Genomic DNA, 22275 nt, shown 5'->3' on the forward strand with positions numbered 1-22275 from the left:
CTGTCTCAAAAAAAAAAAAAAAAGCTATCGAATTTGCCTTTTCATTCTTTTTTCTTTGACTTTGTTTATTTATTTCTTGGGAATTTTCGAGTACACTTCTGCCATTGATTCCAAATTTAATTCCATTGTGATAAAAAACCGTATTTTGTATGATGTGATTTATTTTAATTTATTTTTTGTGGCCCAAAACATGGTCTGATAAAAGTTTCATATGCAGTTAAAAAGGATCTGCTGTTTTATGATAGATAGTTCCATAAATATCAAATATTTGACATTTAATTGGTTGTTTTGTTTAAGCTTCTATATCCTTGCTGATTTTCTGTCTACTTCTCTCAATTATTAGAAGAGAGATGTTGGAATCTCTGAGTATTAAGTGTAGGTTTTGTGGATTTCTCTATTTCTTTTTGGAGTTTTTTGCTTCTTGTATTTGGAGCGCTCTTTTAAATGTTTAGGATGGTTGTTTCTTTTCTTTATTTTTCTTTTTTTGTATCAGATGGGCAATGTGCCAATATCATAACAAGGTTTGGAAGAAACAGATCTCACACATGTGCGTGAAAACTCAATCATCACTATTAGGAACTGCAGAAGAATCTGTTATGTCTTTTTGACTAATTGACCTACCAATCATTATGAAATGATTTTCTTTGTCCTTGATATTATTCTTTGCTTCAAAATCTAGTTTGCCTGATGTTAATATAACCACTCTACCTTTCAATTTATTGGTATTAGCATTTGTTAGCTGTCTTTCACTATAATTTTAGTCTATTTCTATTTAAAGTGAGTTTCCTATAAGCAGCATAGTGTTCGGTCTTGCTTTTGGCTAGTAGATCTTTGGCTTTTAATTGAACTATTGAGACCATTTACATTTTGTTTTAATTTGGGGAGGTTTAAATCTGTCATCTTGCTATTTGCTTTCCATTTATCCCATTTAGCTTTTGTTATCTTTTCCTGCTTTTTTCTAGTTCTCTGCCATATTTTGGACTGAATATTTTTTATGAGTCTGTTTTATATCCCTAATCAGCTATACACAGTGTACTCTTTGTTATTTTTGTTTACTGTATTATGTATACTCTAGGCTAAACTTACCACAGTCTACCCTTAAGTGATAGAGTACCATCTCATGTAGTATAAGACCCTTACAGTAGTTTTATCAGGGATGCCCCCTAGGTTCGAAGATTCACTCGGAGAACTCACAAGACTCCACATATAGTCATTCCCACAGCTATGCTTTATTATAATGAAAAGATACAAAGCAAAATCAGCAAAGGGAAAAGTCATATGGAGCAAGTCTTGAAGAAGGCAGACACAAGCTTCCCAGTGTCCTCTACCAATGAAGTCACACAGCATACACTTACATTCCTGCAGCAGTGAGTTGTGGCATCATGTGTGAAACAGTGTCTACTGGGAAAGCTAATTAGAGACTCAGAGCCCAAGATTTTTACTGGGGTGTATGGTCATGTAGAGAGAGCCCTTTGCCTAACATTTATCAAAATTTCAGACTCCCAGAAGAGAAACTGATAAACTACATTATTTATATAGTTTAGGCACTGCATAAACACCATATCACATTCTTATTTATTCTGAGAATAGTGAGAACTCTCTGAAATCTAAATTCCTGGACTGTAACCCAAGAGCCAACCTTCCAAGCAGACTTTCTAAGGGGGGCAACATCAGGTCTATTTTACTAAGTTTTTCTACATAATATATTTTGCTAATTCTTTTATCCTAACATCTCTGTTTAGACATTTTATAGATAGAAATATTATACACCTCACATTTTACAAGTTATCTTTTAAAGAATTTTAATTAGAAAAAAGCTTATGTGTTTAATCCATGTATTTACCATTTCTCATGCTCATTTGTTTGTACTAATCTATATTTCCATTTGATGTCTTTTTTCCTCTGCCTGAATGACTTCCTTTAACATTTCCTACACCACAGATCTGCTAGTAATTAATTTATTCAGGTTTTGTGTCTGAAAAAAAATCTTTATTTCAGCAACATTTTTTTTAGACTTGTTTTTTAGAGTCTTACTTTTTCGCCTTCTATAGAATGCAGTGGCTTCATAGCTCACAGCAACCTCAAACTCTTGGCCTCAAGTGATTCTCTTGTCTCAGCCTTCCAAGTAGCTGGGACTATAGGCAGCCGCCATAATGCCCAGCTATTTTTTAGAGACGGGGTCTCGTACTTGCTCAGGCTGGTCTCAAACCTATGAGCTCAGGCAATCCACCTGCCTCAGCCTCCCAGAGTGAGAGGATTACAGGTGTGAGCGACCATGCCCAGCTTTCAACAACATTTTTGAAAGATATTTTCACTAGGTAAAGAACTCTAAATTCACAGACTTTTTCTTCTATTCATAATTTAAAACTGTAGATCACCAGCTTCTCACTTGCATCGTTCTTGATTTTTTTTTTAATTTAGTATCATTCTTATTTTTGTTCCTCTGTATATAATGTATTGTTTCTTCTCTGGCTGCTTTTTAGGTTTTCTCTTTATCACTATTTTGATCAATTTGATTATAAACGTACCTTGGTGCCATTTTCTTTATGTTCCTTCCACTTTGAGCTTCTTGGATCAGTGGGTTTATAGTTTTATTCAAATTGGGGGATTTTATAGCCATTCTTTTTTTAAAATATATCTTCTGTCTCACCTTCAGAGACTCCAGTTACATCTATATTTGGCTAGTTGGAGTTACCTCACAGTTCACCGGTGTTCTTTTTTTTTTTTTCCCACCAATGTTCTTTTTATTTTGGAGGATTCTTTTCTCTGTGTGTTTAATTTTACATAGTTTTTATTCCTGTATCTTCAAGGTCACTTATCTTTTCTTCTGTAATGTCAGATGTGTTGCTAATCCCATCGAATGTCAGATGTTACAGTTTTATCTCTAGAATTTCAATTTGAGTCTTTATTTCTTCCATGTTGTGCCTTTTGAGCATTTATTGCACAGTTACAATCTCTGTTTTAATATCTTTCTCTGTTAATTCTAATGTCTGTCATACTTATGAGTCAATTTCAATTGATCTTTTTCTCCTAAATATAGATCATATTTCCTGCTTCTTTGCATGTTTGATAATCTTTGTCTGATTGCCAGACAGTGTGAATTTCACCTTCTTGGAAATTGGATATTTTTATATTCTTATATTCTTCAGCTTTTTCTCAAATATGATTAAGTTATTTACAAATAGTGTGATGACTTTTTAGTTTTGCGTTAACATTTTTTTAAGCAAGACCAAAGCAGCATTTATTTCAGGGCTAACTGTTCTCTACTACTGAAATAATACCCTTCTGAATATTCTACCTAATGTCCTGTAAATTATAAAGTTTTCCATTCTGACTGGTAGGGACAGACACTATTCTTGCTGTATCTAAGCAGCAGACAATATTCTTTCTAATCTTCTTGGCTGGATTTTTCACCAGCCTTGGGTAGTTTCCTCACATATACATACCAGTCAGTACTCTGCTCATTACTCCAGAATTACTTTCCACAGATTATCCAGATTATTTCTGTACCTCTCTCCTTCCTTTTACTCTGTCCTTTAAACTGTCACTGCCTTGGTTTTCTGGGATTCTCAGCTCCACCTCCTCAACTATAAGAGTCTGTCAGATTTTGGCTAGGTTCTCCCTCCTTATATTCGTTAATTTCCATATATTTTGTAATTTTCTAGTATTCTTTCTGTTACTGATTTCTGATTTAATTCAGACTGTGGTCTGAGAGCAGACATTCTATAATTTCTATTCTTTTAAATTTGTTAAGCTGTATTTCACGGTCCAGAATGTGGTCTAGATTGGTCAGTGTTTCAAGTGAACTTGAGAAGGATGTGCATTCTGTTGTTGGATAAAGAAGTCTATCCGTGTCAATTATATCTGATTTATTAATGGTGGGTTGAGTTCACCTGTGTCCTTACTGATTCTCTGGCTGCTGGATCTATCCAGTTCTGATAGAGAGATGTTGAAGTCTCCAAGTATAATAGTGAATTCATCTGTTTCTCCTTGTAGTTCTGTCAGTTTGTACCTCATATAGTTTGACACTCTGTTGTTAGATAAATACACTTTTAAGAATTTTCATGTATTTTTGAAAAATTGGCTTCTTTTTCATTAGTAATGCCCCTCTTTGTCCCTGTTGCCCGTTAGATCACTTAAGAATAAGAAAAATTAAAGTTTTTTATTTGGCCTTCACTTATTCCTTCTTCATTGTTCTTCTTTTCTTTATATAGATTCGTGTTTCTTACCTATATTATTTTTCTTCTTCTTTTTTTTTTTTTTTTTTTTTGAGACAAAGCCTCAACCATCGCCCTGGGTCAAGTGCTATGACATCACAGCTTGGAGCAACCTCCAGCTCCTGGGCTCAAGCAATTTGCCTCAGGCGCTTGCTACAACACCTGGCCATTTTTTTGGTTGTAGTTGTCATTGTTGTTTGGCAGGCCTGGGCTGGATTCAAACCCACCAGCTCTGGTGTATGTGGCTGGTGCCTTAGCCACGTGAGCTACAGGGGCCAAGCCATTTTTTTTTTTTTTTTTTTTTTTTTGAGACAGATTCTCACTATGTCACCCTCGGTAGAGTGCGGTGGCATCCCAGCTCACAGCACACACTAACCTCCAATTCTTGGGCTTAAGTAGTTTTCTTGCCTCAGCCTCCCAAGTAGCTAGGACTACAGGTGCCCACCACAATACCTGGCTATTTTTTGGTTGCAGTTGTCATTGTTGTTTAGCAGGGTTAGGCTGGGCTCAAATCCGCCAGCCTTGGTATATGTGACTGGCGCCCTACTCACTGAGCTACAGGTGCCAAACCAGTTATTTTCCTTTTCTAAAGGACTTTTTTTTTAAATTTCTTGCAAGGCAAGTCTACTGGCAACAAATTCCTTCAATTCTTGTTTTTCTGAGAAAGTCTTTGTTTCTCCTGTACTTCTGAAAGATAATTTCTTTTGGTACAGAATTCTAGTTCAGTGGGTTTTTTCTCTCAACACTTGGAATATTTAATTCACCTCTCTTCTTACCTGCATGATTTCCAAAAAGTTAGATATAATTCTTTGTTTCTCTATAAGTGAGATTTTTTTCCTCTGGCTGGTTTTATGGTTTTTTTTAAATCTTTGATTTTTTTGTAGTTCAAAAATGATATGTCTAAGTATAGTTTTGAGGGCATTGATCTTGCTTGGTGTTCACTAACCTCCTCATGGTTTGGTGTCTGACATTAGTTTAGAGAAAATTGTCAGTAATTATTGTTCCAAATATTTCTTCTCTCCTGTCTTTTCCCCCTTCTGGTATTTCCCATTATGCTTATTTATACCTTTTGTAATTGTTCTATCATCCCCAGATATTTCATTCTATTTTTTTCAATCTTTGTTCCCTTCACTCTTCAGTTTTAGAGTTTCAATTATGATATCTTCAAAAATCAGAGTTTCTTTACTCATCCCTGTCAGTCTGTTAATAGTCCCACAAAGGCATTCTTCATTTCTGTTACAGTGCTTTTGATCTCTAACATTCTTTTTGGTTCTTTCTTAGATTTTCCAGTTCTCTGCTTACATATCCTATCTGTTCTTGAATGCTGCCTACTTTATCCAGAGCCCCTAACACATTAATTACAGTTCTTTTAAATTCTCAGTCTGTTGGTTACCACATCTCTGCCATTTCTGGTTCTAATGCTTGCCCTGTCTCTTCCCGTTTCGTTCTATGCCTTTGGTATGCCTTGTAATTTTTTTCTTGTGGGCTGGCGTGATACACTGAGTAAAAGGAAGTGCACTAATGTCTTTAGTCTTTAGTAATGTGGTAGTGAGAGAGGAGGAAGGCATCCAGGAGTTAGTTGTCTGAACAGGTCTCAGATTTTAGTGAGCTTGTACCTGTGGACTGTAAGGTTCATGGTGTTTCTCAGGATCCCTCACATCTCAGGTAGAGGAAGAGGATTAGAGTGGGCTAGAGTTGGGTATCTCCTTTCCTTCATGAAATGCTAAAGCTGACTGGATCCTCTTGTCTCATCCTCCCGAGTAGCTGGGACTCCAGGCACCCACCACAATGCTTGGCTATTGTTTTTGTTGGTTGGTTGGTTGGTTGGTTGGTTGGTCTTTTTGAGATAGAGTCTCAAGCTGTCGCCCTGGGTAGAGTGCCGTGGCGTCATAGCTCAGAGCAATCTCCAACGTGGGCTCAAGTGATCCTCTTGCCTGAGTTTATCTATTTTTAGTAGCGACAGGGTCTTGCTTTCCGTCAAGCTGGTCTCGAACTCATGAGCTCAAGCAATCCACCTGCCTCAGCCTCCCAGAGTGCTAGGGTTACAGGTGTGAGACACCACGACTGGCCACGTTTGGTTCTTTTTTAGAGACGTGATCTCACTCTTACTCAGGCCGATCTCGAACTCCTGAGCTCAGGCAGTCCACCTGCCTCAGCCTGACAGAGTGCTAGCATTACAGGTGTGAGCCACCTTCAGAATGGTTACTTGCCCATTGCCCTGCCAGAAGCCTGAGGGGTTTTTTTCTTTATGTTTACTGTGAGAACCTGCTTGAACTCCAGAAGGTAAATTGCACAAAATTATAGAGCCCCCATCCCTGGGTCACTCTGGAGTTTTTAATTCTCAGACTTGTGTATGTGGAGCCTCCAGCAGTTTGTCAATTATAATCCAGGCACAAGTGCCTTCTGTATCTTCTACTCGTTAGAACTCTGGTCCGGTAAACCGTGGCTCCCTGTACGCACCTGCCTCATCAGTCTTGGGGGCAGCAGTTTGCCTTGTGGCCTTACCTCCTACAGATCCTGGAAGACTTGTCGATTTTTCAGTCTGTTCTGCTTTTAACTTGTTAAGATAAAAGCACAACATCCAAACTATTTACATGTGGAACTAGAAACTGGAAGTCTCCCTCCTTACATTGTGGCCTGGAAATTCTCTCAAGGCAATAAACAAGCAGTCATAGGGTTTGCCTCATTTATTTTCCATCTCTCAGGAATTGCTGTTTTTCTAGGCCTTGTGTCTAGTGTCTTAAAACCCATTGTTTTATATGTCGTGTCTAGGGGGTTGATTGGTTGTTATTGTAGGTGGGAGGGTTAATCTAGTCCTGGTTACTCTATCTTGGACAGAAGTGAAAACTCCTGTCAAATTTTTACAGAATATTGTAGATGTCGTGGAGCTTAGCATAAACCCATATCCCTTTTTAAAGTACTGCCTTGGGATTGGGTTTTCCAAACCCTTAGAATTGGGATTTCCATAAGCTAAAATGCAGATTGTATTTATGATAATGAAGAATTAAGTAGAGTTACTATTTGCTTAAAAATAAACCACACATGTAGCATTAGCAAAACATTAGTTACTAAATGAATGGATGTAGATCCAGCCTTGTCAGTTACTTTTGTAGACGAAAGAAAAATCGTCTTTAAGAAAAATGCATACCATCCTCTTTGAAAACTAATTCTGAGGCACATTTTCCCCCTTGCCTCAACTTCCTGAGGAAATTCTGTTCTCTGATTTTCAGTGTCTTGGCTAGCATCCAGGCCTTGCTTTGTGATATTCACAAGAGCTTGGAAAATTACAGTTTTTCTCCCATGTTTTGTTATTTAATGGCTTCTTGTTCATGGCACTAGCCTTTGCGCAGGAATATGGTCCTGAGAGGTGACAAATGATTCATTTCTTTTTGTTATTATGGTATAGAGCAGTGATTTTCAAAGTCCTGTGTTTGCATCCCATAGCTATAATCCTCTAACCTTCCTATTCTACCAAAACCAAATCTACATACATTTCTCTGAAATTGACAATGAAAAATTCATATTAACATTTTTGATTCATGAGTTCATTTATTTGTTATTGAATGTATTTACCTAATGACAAGAACTGTAATGACAGTTGGGTGGGTGAGTATGAAAAGGTGAGTTCACATAGAAGTGCAGGAGTTGACATTACTATACATATATTTTGGTAGCTGTTTTCAGAAAGGGTGTGAGAGATACAATGTTATTCATTAAAAGTCTGCTTAAGTATTTGGTAAAAGCAAGAATTGTTAAGAGCCTAAATTATATGGCTACCATTCATTAAGAATTTACTAAATTCTGAGCTAAGGAATAGCACACTCAACCCTATCAGTTACATGCTCTCATTATCCTCATTTTATAAATGACAAAAACGAGGCTTAGAATGATCCAGCAACTCCTCCAAGTTAAACCATTATGAGTAGCAGAGGAGAGAGAGTAGAGTAAAGGGATTATATCTAAGATATTCCTCAAGAATAATTGGTGGGAAACTGTGACAAATTAGTTGTAATGATTCAGGAAGAAGAAATTCTGGGTAAGTCCCAAGTATATCTTGGAGGATGAGACATGTTGGGGATATTTCATTAACAATGGTAACAAATGAGAGAGAGAGGATAGATTAAGGTGAGCAAGATAACTTTAGTGTTAAACATTTTAATTTTGATATTTCTATTGAATGTCCAGGTATATATGTAGTAGCTCCTATAAGTTGTTGGAAATGCTGTGCAGAAGTCTAGGAATGACGTCTGGAATAGGCACTGACACCACTCACCACTGGGCACCATCACCACTTAGGTAGTTGGAAAGCCATTAGTCTGTTCCTAGATTAAGATTAAGAGGAAAAAACAATAAAATATAGAATTTAGGATTGGTATTAGGGATGCGTAGAAAAGAGAAATTATTAAAGATATATCAGGAAGAGATAATAAGAAAAATACTGGAAGAAAGTATTGTCATGTTAAGTCCAAAAATGAAAACTATTTCAAAAAGTGGGAATTGGTTAACAGTGTGAAATACAAAAGAGTTATTAAGTGTAAAGACTAAATCAACTATTTGATTTAACAGTTAGAACATCGGGGCGGCTCCTATGGCTTAGTCGGTAAGGCGCCGGCCCCATGTACCTAGGGTGGTGGGTTCAAACCCGGCCCCAGCCAAAACTGCAACCAAAAAATAGCTGGGCGTTGTGGCGGGCGCCTGTAGTCCCAGCTACTTGGGAGGCTGAGGCAAGAGAATCGCTTTAGCCCAGGAGTTGGAAGTTGCTGTGAGCTGTGTGAGGCCACGGCACTCTACCGAGGGCCATAAAGTGAGACTCTGTCTCTACAAAAACAAAAAAAAAAGTTAGAACATCTTTAGTGAAGAATATAGATAAGACATATAGAATAGTCTTAGTGAAGAATATAGATAAGCCTAAATGGGAAGAGGGTTCAAAATATACGTTTTCAGGCTTGGTGCCTATAGCTCAAGCGCCTGACGATGTGGCAGGCGCCTGTAGTCCCAGCTACTTGGGAGGCTGAGGTAAGAGAATCACTTAAGCCCAAGAGTTTGAGGTTGCTATGAACTGTGATGCTATGGCACTCTACCCAGGGTGACAGCTTGAGACTCTGTCTCAAAAAAAAAAAAAAAAAAAGTGTAAGAGAGTAGTGATCATGGTTACACTGGTGCCTCTTTTGGCTTGATAATATAGGCAGTGATAGCAGTTAACTACCAGACACTATCCTGAGCTTTACAAATGAGGAAATTGACCCATTAGTAACATAAGCAGCTCAAAATCGTACAGCTAGTAAGTGACAGAGACAGGATAAAGACGGAGACAGCCTGGCCTGGCTCTGAGTCCACAGTTTTAGCCACTCTGCTATATGTTTCACTGTTCACCCCCAAAGTGATTCTGCTTTACCTATTTTTCTTTTTTATTAACAGAATTTATTGAGATTGAATATTTGCCAGACTATTATCTTTAGACTCTTTTTTTAGGGCCTGAGTTAAATCGTTTTGCATTCATTACATCTCATTTCCTGGGGTAGGCATAGATGCCTACTCTAGTCCTATTCCTAATCACCAAGAATAAACAACAGACTTGACTCTTGTAAATGGAAAGAATCCTTCTAGAAACACAGTAAAACAAAGGTTTACCTTGGTTTATTTATTTGTTAAGAAAAAATAAGTGTGTTTTTTGCCTTATGTTTGATGCTAATGTGATACCAAGTTTTGTCTGAAGCACATTTGTTTTTCCTGTGTTTTGTGTGGAGAAGAGCATGCATGGCATAAACCCTAAGAATGAGCCTGAAAATACCTGTGCTCTGAGGAACAAGGGACTGCCAGGCTAGACTTTATAGTCATTATAAAACAATGTAAGGAAATATAGCTCTGCTTTTGTCTGCACCAGGCCTTGACTGAGTTACACACATCCTTTCTTCTGCCAGTCCTGTGACTAACTTCTTTTTATTTTAATTTTTTTTTTTTTTTGAGACAGAGTCTCACTATGTCACCCTCAGTAGAGTGTCATGGTGTCACAGCTCACAGCAAACTCAAACTCTTGGGCTTAAGTGATTCTTTTGCCTCAGCCTCCCAAGTAGCTGGGACTACAGGCACCCGCCACAATGCCTGGCTACTTTTTGTTGTAGTTGTCTTTGTTGTTTAGCAGGCTGGGGCCAGGTTAGTACCCGCCAGCCCCGGTGTATGTGACTGGCGCCGTAACCACTGAGCTGTGGATACCACTACTGACTTCTTTTTAAATGCTTGTTTTCCACAAATAAATATGCTTTAGTCAACAATCTAATTAGAGCCCCCACTTTTGTCCCTACTTCCCCTTTTCCTCTTCCCCTTTGCTGTAGCTGTTTATATTTGCATTTGGGCAGACAGGTCTGTTATCTTTAATACATTTTTATTTGAAGGTTTTACTCTTTACCTTAGTTAAAGAAAGGTAAGTTTTTTCTACAAGCCTAGGTACATAATTATAGTTATTGATGGTCTCACAGAGACTATTTCCTAGAGAAATTCATTTGTCTACCACAAGCCTAATTTACAGTGAAGAGACGTACCCACTGATTGGAGTCTGGAATGGTTCTTAAATCCCTCGAAAGAAACTGCTTTCCAAAATTTGTCTTATTTGTATGCCATATTGGAATGCTTTTCCTTTTTGTGTCTCCCCCCTCCAACATATTATTAGGAAAATTTTCACATACACAGAAAAGTGGAAGGAATTTTACAATAAACCCTCATAGACCTACCACCTTGATTTTATCATTATTTTACTATCTTATTTTATCACTGGTCTATTTATCTGCCCATCTCTTTATCCACCTATCATTTTGTATTCACTTCAAAGTAAATAGCAGATATGAATATACTTTACTAGAATATTTTAACAAGGGTGGGATGGTGCTACTCTATTGCTGGCCTGGGACTACAACCAAGAAAGCCCCATTTTGTTACTAAATGATATAGACTAAATCACCTTTTTCCCTTAGCTCAGCTATAGTTGCAATGGTGACCGTAGTTCAGTGGTTCAAATCTCTTGGAAACCAGCTTATATGAAAATTAAGAAAACATTTATTTAGGAATGCGAACCCTGCCGAGAATAATCATTACCTCCATTTCCCATAATACAGGCCAATAGTACTTTGTTATCCATATGCCTTAAATTTACAGTTGGTTACATAGAAAGTATGGTTTTCTTTTATCATACTAATCTGACAAAAGCCCTAGGTTCTGAGGTACAGAAACTATTTCTGGACTGTTCTTGGTGTCTACATTTGTTTTACCATATGGTACTGGGCTAATTTTGTCTGTGTTCTTCTCTTGAGGCTTTTGTGAGTTAATTACATTTTTAGAAAAATTTTAAAATAACTTTTTAAAATGTCAAAGCTTTCTTGGTAGAATAAAATATGATGAGGCATTATGTCAGCCTGAGAACAAGTTATCTTAAAAGAATTTTTCTCAAACACTGAAACCTGTAAGTTGAGTCTATACTTATTCCATATGATACATTGGCATTAATCATATTCATGAAAGCCTCCTTTGAAACAAAGTATAATCTTGGACCCGAAGAGAAGAGTCTGTTTAGAAAGCACCTAAGTAGCAATAGCTTTTTGCTTCGGAAAGGTCATTTCTGGCCAGCCATATAGTTCCTACTGGGAAGTACAAGGAGAGATAAGGGAAAAATAATCTGGCTTAAGCATAATTAATTCTGATCATCAGTGGGATAACTCATGTCACCTTCAAATTTAATAATGATTTTATAGAGCAGATGCAGCATAATGTAAGAGAAAATCCTGGATATTAGAGTTAAAACTACGTTTTCATTTTAGCTCTGAAACTATCTATGTGCTTTTAGGTGTCTGTAGGCCCAGTTAGACTTATCTAGAAAAATGCCATAAGAATTTTGTAAGAGGCCGCAGTTCCTTGGAACTCTGGTCAGGAGAGCCCACACCTGAGGCAGACTTGGGCTAAGTTTTTTTTTCCTTCTTTTTTACCTCCCAACGCATGGGGATATGGTACCTTCCAGCTGGTCTTTCTGTTTCTTCCTTCCTACCTGAGAGTCCTGAGACTGTTCAGCCAGACCTCAGCACATCTGTCCGAGTGTCTGGTCTTCTATCAAGGGCTCTCAAATACCAGACAATCCTGAGTGGTGAGCCACCACCTACTATCCAGAAAAACAGAGTAAGGAGGTCTAAGAATCAATCCCTCCACTAAAAAAAAAAAAAGCCATTAAGCTAGCAAAAACTAATGGAATCAGCTTTTTCCAAACTGTCGAATCAAATCAAAACTTAAAGCAGCCAGAGGAGTGCTTAATGAAGAGCCTACTAGATTTCTGCATTTAATGAAATTTCTGACAGATCGCTGGCTTACCACCAAGATAAAAGAATAGAGATTTCAGTGGCCAAATACAACAAGAAATAGATTGCAAAAAATAGCTTGGAAAAGTCACTATATAAAGGGGCAATAACAGGGGCAAAATAAGCAACAGCAAACTCTGGGAAAGAGGCAGAATCTAATATCCAGAGTCATTGCAAGGTAATATTTAAAATGCTCAGTTTTCAGCAAAAAATTACAAGACATACAAGAAACAAGAAGGAATAGCCTATTCATTGGGAAAATAAATTGACAAATCATACTAGAGGAAGTTAGGCATTGGACATAATAGGCAATGGTGTTAATTTTTTTTTTTTTTAAAGACAGTCTCACTTTGTCTCCCCAGCTAGACTGCAGTGACATCATCATAGCTCACTGCAACCTTAAACTCCTGGGCTCAAATGATCCTCCTGCTTCAACCTCCCAAGTAGCCGAGACTAGAGGCATGTGCTACTGTGCCTGGCTAAGTCCCTCCCTCGCTTCCTTCCTTCCTTCTGTCTTATGTTGCCTACAGTGGTTTTGAATCCTGGCCTCAAGAGGTTCTCCCACCTCAGCTTCCCAGAGTGCTGGATTAAAGGTGTGAACCACTGTGCTCTGCCAGGAATGGAGCACTAATACAAGCTACAACATACCACATGAGAGAAGCTAGGCACAAAATGTCATATATAGTATGTGAAATACCCAAATAGGTAAATCTGTAGAGACAGAGAGCAAGTTGTTGTTTGCCAGAGACTCAGGGAGGAATGAATAAAGAATGACTCTTTAGAAGTGTAGGGTTTTCTTGTGGAGTAACAAAAATGTTTTGGAACTGGATAGAAGTGATAGTTGCACAACATTGAGAATGTACTAGATACCATTGAATCGTACTTTAAATTTGTTAACTTTGTGTTATATGAATTTCACCTCAGTAAAAAAATAATTTCTGGGTGGTGCCTGTGGCTCAGTGAGTAGGGCACCGGCCCCATATACCGAGGGTGGTGGGTTCAAACCCAGCCCTGGCTGAACTGCAACAAAAAAATAGCCGGGCATTGTGGCGGGCGCCTGTAGTCCCAGCTCCTTGGGAGGCTGAGGCAGGAGATTCGCAGAATCCCAAGAGCTAGAGGTTGCTGTGAGTTCTGTGACATCATGGCAGTCTACCGAGGGCGGTAAAGTGAGACTCTGTCTCTACAAAAAAAATGAAATAAAAATAATTTCTGTGAAGAATATGTATAAAAACCTGTACTGTGTCAGAGACATAAAAGGTATTCAGTAATACTATTTACTTTCTTTCCTCTCCCTTTCATCTCTAGTATGTACTTAAAACTGTGCTAAATACTATCCATCCCCTTAAAGGGCTTACAGTCTGATAGGAAAACAAGATTAAAAATGATAGCAAACAGTATAAATCAGCATATAATTAAGCACTAAATTATATGTTATAAACTTAGTTTGGGAAGAGGAAAATGAATGAGGACTAGATTAATTAGGGAGAATGAAGAAGATAAAAATGAACCTGGGCCATAATATATGGACAGGGTTTGAGGAGAAGGGGCATTTCAGGTAGGAGGGACAACCTGCACTAAGCTGGAATGGAGCAGTTTGTTAGGGTACTGGAGACTGCCTCGTCTGCCTCAGATGAGCTGTGAAGAAGAGAGATGACGGCGTTGAGTCATATTACAGAGAGCTTTCAGAAGAAAATCTCACATTTTCCCTAGTTTAGTTAACTAAATTAGCTTGACACTGATACAGATTCCACTTACAGATGAGTGAAACAAACTAGATAAAAACATACCCAGTATAAATAAGATAAAGTATTTCAAATTTATGATAATTCAGATTGTTAGTGGGACAATTTGTTAACCATTTGGGGAGAAAAAAATAGTTAGATATTTACTCTATACCAGACGCTAAAGAGCACTAGGAAAAATGTTAATAGTTTTATACTCTTGGATTGAGAAGGACCTTTCAAAGAACAATACTAAAAGCAAAAAATAAAATGAACTGATGAGTTTGACCACATAAACTTTTTAAACTTTATAAGTTAAAAAGAAAGGAAGAAAGAAAGCTTAAAGACACAGAATGGAATAAAGTCCTTGTAATAAATAAATACCACAGGCAAAGGATTAATGTCCTTAATGTTTAAAATGTTCTTACAGGTCGGTAAGATAAACACAGGCATCCCAATAGAAATATGGGCAAAAGCCCTATTCACAAATAGGCAGTTCACAAAAGATGGCAAATAGCAACAAACATGTAAAAACAAATCACCTTACATAATCACAAAAATGCATATTAAAAACAAAATTAATAATACTGGCTAACGGTTGGCTCAGCACCCATAGCACAGTGGTTATAACGCCAGCCACATACACCAAGGCTGGCAGGTTCGAACCCAACCCAGGCCAGCTAAACAACAATGACAACTGCAACAAAAAAATAGCCGGGGCATTGTGGGGAGTGCCTGTAGTCCCAGCTACTTGGGAGGCAGAGGCAAGAGAATCACTTAAACCCAAGAGTTGGAGATACTGTGAGCTGTGACATCACAGCACTCTACTGAGGGCAACATAGTGAGACTGTCTCAAAAAAAAAAAAAACATACTGGCCAATGGTGAGAATTGGAAGGGGTGCAACGTCTTACCCACATAACCAATACAACCTTTCTGGAGGGTGGTTAGGCAAATTGTGTCAGAAGCAAAACCCATCTGGCTCAGCACCTGTAGCTCAGCAGCTAGGGCGCCAGCCACATACTCTGGAGCTGGCAGGTTTGAATCCAGCCCGGGCAAACTACAACCAAAAAATAGCCGGGCATTGTGGCAGGTGCCTATAGTCCCAACTACTTGGGAGGCTGAGGCAAGACAGTTGCTTAAGCCCAAGAGTTTGAGGTTGCTGTGAACTGTGACGCCGAGAGTCTCAATATAAAAAAGTTTCTTTAAAATGGCTTAGCGCCTGTAGCTCAGGCAGCTAGGGCACCAGTCTCATACACTGGAGCTGGCAGGTTTGAACCCAGCCCGGGCCAAAAAATAGCTGGGCATTATGGCAGGCGCCTGCAGTCCCAGCTACTTGGGAGGCTGAGGCAATAGAATCGCTTAGGTCCAGGACTTTGAGGTAAGCTGTGATGCCACGACACTCTACCCAGGGCGACAGCTTGAGACTTTGTCTCAAAAAAAAAAAAATAAAATAAAAGTATATAACCCATCAACCTAGAAATTTCATTTCTAGCATTTTGTTACACCTACAGTGCATCTTACAAAGGTAACGTGAAATTTACTAATGTAGAATATAAATGTCTTAACACAATAACTAAGAAAATGCCAGGAAAGCTATGAAAATATGTCAAATGGTATATAAAACCAGTGTATGGTGCCACATGATTGCATTAATGTACACATCTATGATTTAATAAAAAAAATTTATAATAATAAAATAATAAGGCAAGTGTGCCAAGGTGAATGAATATACAGTGAAGTTTATTGTACCACTATTTATAGTGCTGCTTCTCATGAGAGGAACTATAGCCTAGTGGTCTTTCCCCAGTCTGGGCAAGTAATTTAATCTCCTTGTGCCTTAGTTTTTTCATCTGTAAAGTGGAAATAGTAGTAGTATCCACTTCATAGGACTATCGTGCAGGTTAACATGCTTAGAAACAGTTCCTACCACATAGGAAAGGCCATTTCATTATTACCTGTATTATAACAGTGGAAAACCAAAATATTCTAAATATCCAACAATAAAATACTGGTTAAATAAATTATGATTTAGCCATATCATGGTAGATTCACCATGCACATTTAAAATGATAATGTAGGTTTATGTTTTGTGATGTAGAAAGATGTTCTTATTATATTGCTAAGTGAAATATAATAAGATTATGAAGCAGTATGTATAGTATGATCCTATCTTTTGTTTTACCCTCAGTATACGTATGGTACAAATAAAACTCAAAAAGTATGTATGTTAATAGTATTTCTCTCTGGTTAATGTGAGTGTAGTTATTATTTTGTTTATATTCTTAAGTTTTCTACAGTGAATGTATAGTACTTGTATAAAAAATAGTAATAGTAAAATAGAGAAAATAGTTTGGCATTTTCTCAAAAAGTTAAACATAAGAATTTCCATATGAACCAGAAATTCCACTCCTAGATACACAGTCAAGAGAATTGAAAACAGATGTTCACAGAAAAACTTGCACATGAATGTCCATAGTACCATTTATTATAACAGTGAAAAAGTAGAAAACAACCCAAATATTCATCAATTAATAAATAGGTAAACAATATATAGTATATCCATACAGGAGAATATTATTCAGCAATAAAAAGAATGCAGTTCTAGTACATGCTACTACATAGATGTACCTGAAAAACATTATACTAAGTGAAAGAGACCAGACACAAGAGGCCATATACTATGTAATGCCATTTATATGAAATATCTAGAGTGGGGAAGTCTGTGGAGACCAAAAGGAGATTACAGGTTGCCAGGGCCTAAAAGTGGGAGGAAGGAATTAGGAGGGAAGGCTCTCAAGTATTGGGTTTCTTTGGGAGATAATGAAAATGTTCCAGGGTTAGAGGATGGTGATGGTTGCACAATTTTGTGAATATACTAACGTCACTGAATTTTATACTTTAAAAACATGAACTTTATGGTATATAAGCTAGATCTCAATAAAATAATGTTTAAGAAAAGTAGAATAGAATCTATTAGCTATAATACACTAAAATTAAAAAGAATATTTTTAAGAAAAGGACTGTCTTTTTACTGAATTCAGTAAATATAATTGTGGATTCAACAGATTTTGCTAAAGGGATGTAAATCAGGAAATTAAAATGATCATGTAGCTGTATTTCCACAGGGTCCCCCCACTTCTTTTTTTTTTTTTTTTGGCCAGGGCCAGGTTTGAACCCGCCACCTCTGGTACATGGGGCCAGCACCCTACTCCTTTGAGCCACAGGCACCGCCCCTCCCCCCCAACACCTTCTTAAATGAAAAATTTGGACATTTTAAAACTGATAAAAGAAACTTGGCTTCTGTCATTAGTTTTGGCTTTATATTTTTAATCATTTATACTACCTTTAGAATTTTTATCCTTTTTAAAATACTCTTTTATCATTCTAATGGCTTTCTGGCAGTTTTAACAGAGAGAGAGAGAGAGATGTATGTGTGTGAGAGAGCTTAAGGAAGCTTCACTTTCTAGATCCCATTTTACGATGTGGGGAAGTATGTGAGCAGTATAAATAATCTCATTTTCCCCCTTTATGATTTCCCTTTCCCTTATACCCAGCCCCTTCCCACTCCTGGCTTGTTTTGTGCTCCAAAATATGAAATAGGGTTATAATATAATAGCTTATTTTTAATTAATACTTTTGTAAACATTTATTGAGCACTATCATATGTCAAAGCACTGTTCTAAGGTTAAAGGAACAAAAGTGGAAAAAAGATAAAAAACCTGGTTCCAGACAGATAACACAGCACAAAGCTACTCTGGGAACAGTTAGCCAGGCACTAACCCAGATCAAGATGGTCAGGAAGGACTTCCTTTTACCATGAATATAATGAAAAGGTTGATCTTTGAAACTAAGTGACATCAATTCTGCATTTTAAAGAACTGTTGAAAGTATAGCTCATACTTGGCCCTTAGCACATAATTATATAATGAGGGGGCGGGGGGATCTTGAGAAAAGCAATGGAGATCTCTTCCCAAGACTTGCATATAAGCCAAAAATCGTTTTTTTAATTGGCATGAATACAAGCAGTACAGGTGAAAAGACATTGAATGAAAGCTTACGTTTCTGCTTCCTTGACTGCCTAACATGTTTAAGATCTCTTAAACTATCAGAGCTTTTAGGGACTTTGCTTCCCCTAATAATATACCTGCTCTATTTTTTTAAAATACCATTATGAATGTAAAGGAATGCTGTTCCCATTGGTGTTTTTAAAGAAACAAGCCTCCTTACTTTGCATTACTTTGTTTAGGACTGATTTTCAACTGATATGTACCCACACAGCCATATTGGTTGTTAAATGTTGAAATACATCCTCACTACTTTGTAAAGAGCTGCTTTTGAAAGCTGTACCCCTCCACAGCCTGGACTCTCCCCCAGGAACTCTACCCCTGCACCTCCCCGCAGCCTGCCCATTAAAACCTTATCTATCCTCAGGCATAGCAAGAGGCCTTTAGCACCCTTGCTCTTCACTACTCTTAATCCATACTGATTGCTGGTGGTTGGGTTATTCAAATAATATTGAATATTATCCTGACTTTCTGACTGTTGGTGTACATCATTACTGTTTATCAGTGTTTATGTTCTGCCATCTAGAGCATCAGATGTCTGTAGCTCACCCACATTGCTTATCCATATAGAACCAACATTCTGAGTTTTATTATCCTCTGAGTAAGACCAGAGTACTGTCTTCCTTAGTGTTGACAACTTGTGTTCTCTTTTTGTTCCTTTCAGTTCGCTTTGCACCTTATAGGCCTCCAGATATCTCCCTGAAGCCTCTGCTCTTTGAAGTACCCAGCATCACTACAGAGTCTGTGTTTGTTGGCCGGGATTGGGTTTTCCATGAAATAGATGCTCAACTTCAAAGTTCAAATGCCAGCGTGAACCAAGGAGTAGTAATTGTGGGAAACATTGGGTTTGGCAAAACTGCCATCATCTCCAGACTGGTGGCCCTCAGCTGCCATGGTACAAGGATGAGACAGATCGCCTCAGACAGCCCACATGCCTCCCCCAAACGTATGTATTCCTTTTTAAAGAACTCTCTGCTTTGTTGGCTCTGAAATTTTTTCTGACATATTCAGGTTAGGTCATATATCCTTTTATTTTCTGATCTGCAAAATCTGACCTGCATGTGAGGACTATTAATTCAGAGTTGAAAAAATGTATACTGTGTTTCCATCTAACTCACATATCCAAGAGGCACCTAAGCATAACTGGAAAAACCTTTCTTGTCAAATAAATTTATGACTGTTCCCTGCTGGCCGTATGGCTGGGCTGTTCTTTGGATAATGACTACAGCAATTGCCCATAGAGCTGTTTGCATCTGTCACTTTTGAATTTTGCTCAGCCTGTGCCCCGTTCTTGTTACTTGCCAACACAGTCTGTTGGTGGCCTTCATTTCTTTGCTGTTGACGTCAGTGTTGCACTGCTTGGACTTGAGCTTCATTGTGTCCTTGAAAGGTTTCTCCGGATTCCTTGTGAAAAGATGCTGAGCTCTCATATGTATTCAGGCTTCCTTCATCACAAGCAGCATGCAGCTTGATGATCACCACCAGGATCTTATTTTTAAAACTCACATGGTACTCACTATGTGCCAAACTCTCTCTGTATGCTTTAAAAATATTAATTTATCTAGTCCTCTAATCAACTCAGTAAGATTATCTTCATGTCACAAGTAAGTTATCTGAGGTTCAGAGAAATTAAGTAAATTCTCCCAGGTTTAGTAGCCAGTTAAATGTTAAAACTAAGCAGTCTAGAGGCCATTCTCTTATCCATTTTGCTATGCTGTCTCTCCTTATTGGTGAAACTCAACTCAAGTAAAGAAAATAAATGTAAATGGAGACATGCTCTTCTTCTATATGCTGTATGTGTATATAGAAGTCTAGCTGGTTCTATTAGTTATAAAAGAACAAAAAAGAAAAGTTATTGTTCTGCTAGTCTAAATCAGTAATTTATCCCCCACAAACTTTTGAACAGTGACCACCAGAAATGGTTTATTTGAGATCAAGGTCTACCCAGTGCTACAAACTTAACAGGAGATAACTGAATACCCTCTAACATCTTGGCTTCCCACTGAAACTAGTTAGCAGCCTTGAATCATTAAGGAGGCAGATTGCCTCTTGTAAACTTATTGATGTTAAACTTGTGGAAGGAGAACCAGTGTCTAGGAAGAAAATTGGTTGAATCAAAATACCCTCTTTATCAGGGTATGGTAAGACTTAGTATAGGTGCACATATGGGAGAATTATTTACCTAAGAGGAATATCATGCTTAGTTCTTAAATAAGCTCTTATGAGGTAGATTGGCATAGCATTGTGGAAGTCAAGAGCCCAGGGATTAGACCCAGCATTCAAATTGACTATACTTTATGAGCTTGAGAATTTTAATTAATTCTTTCTCACTTGTAGAATGAAGTATGACTAGTTGGTCTTTAAGAATTATTTGTATGGTTGGGTGCCCATAGCTCAGTGGTTAGAGGGCCGGCTCTGTGCACCAGGGGTGGTGGGTTCAAACCCGGCCAGGGCCTATTAAACAAAACAAAACAAAAAAGAATTGTGTGCTAAAATTTTGATTCTAGGAACACATCTTTATATTGAAAGTAACTTTCCACACCTATTCCAGTATTTTCCTTTGAGTGCTTAAATACCTATCACACCAAACTACTTCTTATCTGAGTAGTCCAAGAGGCTAGTTATTTGAGTGTGTCAGAAAGAAAACCAGATAGCTAATAGTCTCTCTGACTCCTCTGTATATCACTGTTGCAGATAACAGAGTGGTAGAATCATGCATGACAGAAGATAAATCCCAGGGGCAAGAAGAGCTGCTTTCTCAGAAAGCAAAGGTACCTGGGCATCCCCCCTTAAGCCTGGGAGAGCAAGAGTTAATAGAAAACAGCCCATGTGCTCCCCAAAGCAGAGATTCTTTTAAGGTAGTTCATTAAGCTATTCTCTATAGCCTTTTATCCATTGCCTTTTATCTCCTGAGAGTCTCTAAAAACACTGGGACACTTTACATTCATGAGATAAACATTCATTGTTGAGACTGTAGATTTGGTCTGATGGTTAGGAAGTCTGAGAGGTTGGGGGAGCTAGAACATATAGTTATGTATCCATCAGAATTACTCAGAACCAATGTTGTCTTATAAGAAATGATTTTTGTTGCAATCTATTGATCTCTAAACTATTACACAGTCTACCTCTACCATCTTAACAGAATCAGTAGTCCTTAAAAAGGGTCAAGAATAAGTGACTGGTAGAGTGCTAGCTATCGTTCGGCATAAATCTGTTACCATATGAGCTGCCACTGAATATGTTACTGGCAGCAATAGAATTTTTTTCATTAGTAAGAATGATATTTGCATGTAAAGAGTTCGGTTGATTTTTTTACAGAGTTTAACTTACATTAAGCTTGGATAAGTTTATTTGGAATCTCACTGGTGTTCTTAATCCTTAGTCAGTGAGACCAATAATATGGTTTTCGTAATAATAAAAATAAATGGAAAATTGTTAGAGTTCCTGACTTCTACCTCTGTCATCTACTGTTCGTTCTTCTACTTCCGCCTCCCCTAGACTGAGCAGTGCTGCTGTGGAAGATGTGAGCAGTTCTCCTCAGTAGCACATTGCTTGCCTCTTTTTCTCCCACAGACATTTAACCCCCCCAGCCCCCCAGTCCGCCCCCTCCTTGTCATTTCCCCAGGAAGGAGCAGAAAAGCTGTCAAGACAGGCACTAGCCTGTCATCCTCCTTTCCACCTACTTTCCCAAACCTAACTCCCCCATCAGTCTCCACCATCTCCTACCCCCCAGAACACACACACCCAAAGAACAAAAATATTTTGTGAAAATAGACCTGTTGTGTAAGCCAGGCATTATTACATTAACTACAGGTATACTCAGTACAGTAGTTAGGGAAGCTCTAATATAAGACTTCATTTTCCTATTACTAAAAATCTTGGTGTAGTTATTATTTGGATTTGACATCTGCCAATAACTGCCAGGCCCCCAAATAA

The 22275-nt window shown here is 37.9% G+C and overlaps 1 protein-coding gene and 1 non-coding gene across 8 annotated transcripts in view; one reads left to right on the top strand and one right to left on the bottom strand.

The window, feature by feature from the left end:
* TANC2 (tetratricopeptide repeat, ankyrin repeat and coiled-coil containing 2) overlaps positions 1–22275 on the top strand; it is a 382898-nt gene that overhangs the window by 227110 nt on the left and 133513 nt on the right. For all 7 annotated transcript variants that reach the window (XM_053567902.1, XM_053567904.1, XM_053567905.1 and 4 more), the window contains one exon: positions 19004–19285. In XM_053567902.1, the coding sequence (XP_053423877.1) occupies positions 19004–19285 (282 nt within the window). The remainder of the gene's footprint in view (positions 1–19003; positions 19286–22275) is intronic.
* On the bottom strand, positions 488–591 carry LOC128571491 (small nucleolar RNA U13). The gene has a single exon (XR_008375897.1). It is a non-coding gene; the product is annotated as a small nucleolar RNA U13 (small nucleolar RNA).

This window comes from Nycticebus coucang, chromosome 18 (assembly GCF_027406575.1).
Source record: "Nycticebus coucang isolate mNycCou1 chromosome 18, mNycCou1.pri, whole genome shotgun sequence".
In the NCBI taxonomy this organism is placed as follows: Eukaryota; Metazoa; Chordata; class Mammalia; order Primates; family Lorisidae; genus Nycticebus; species Nycticebus coucang.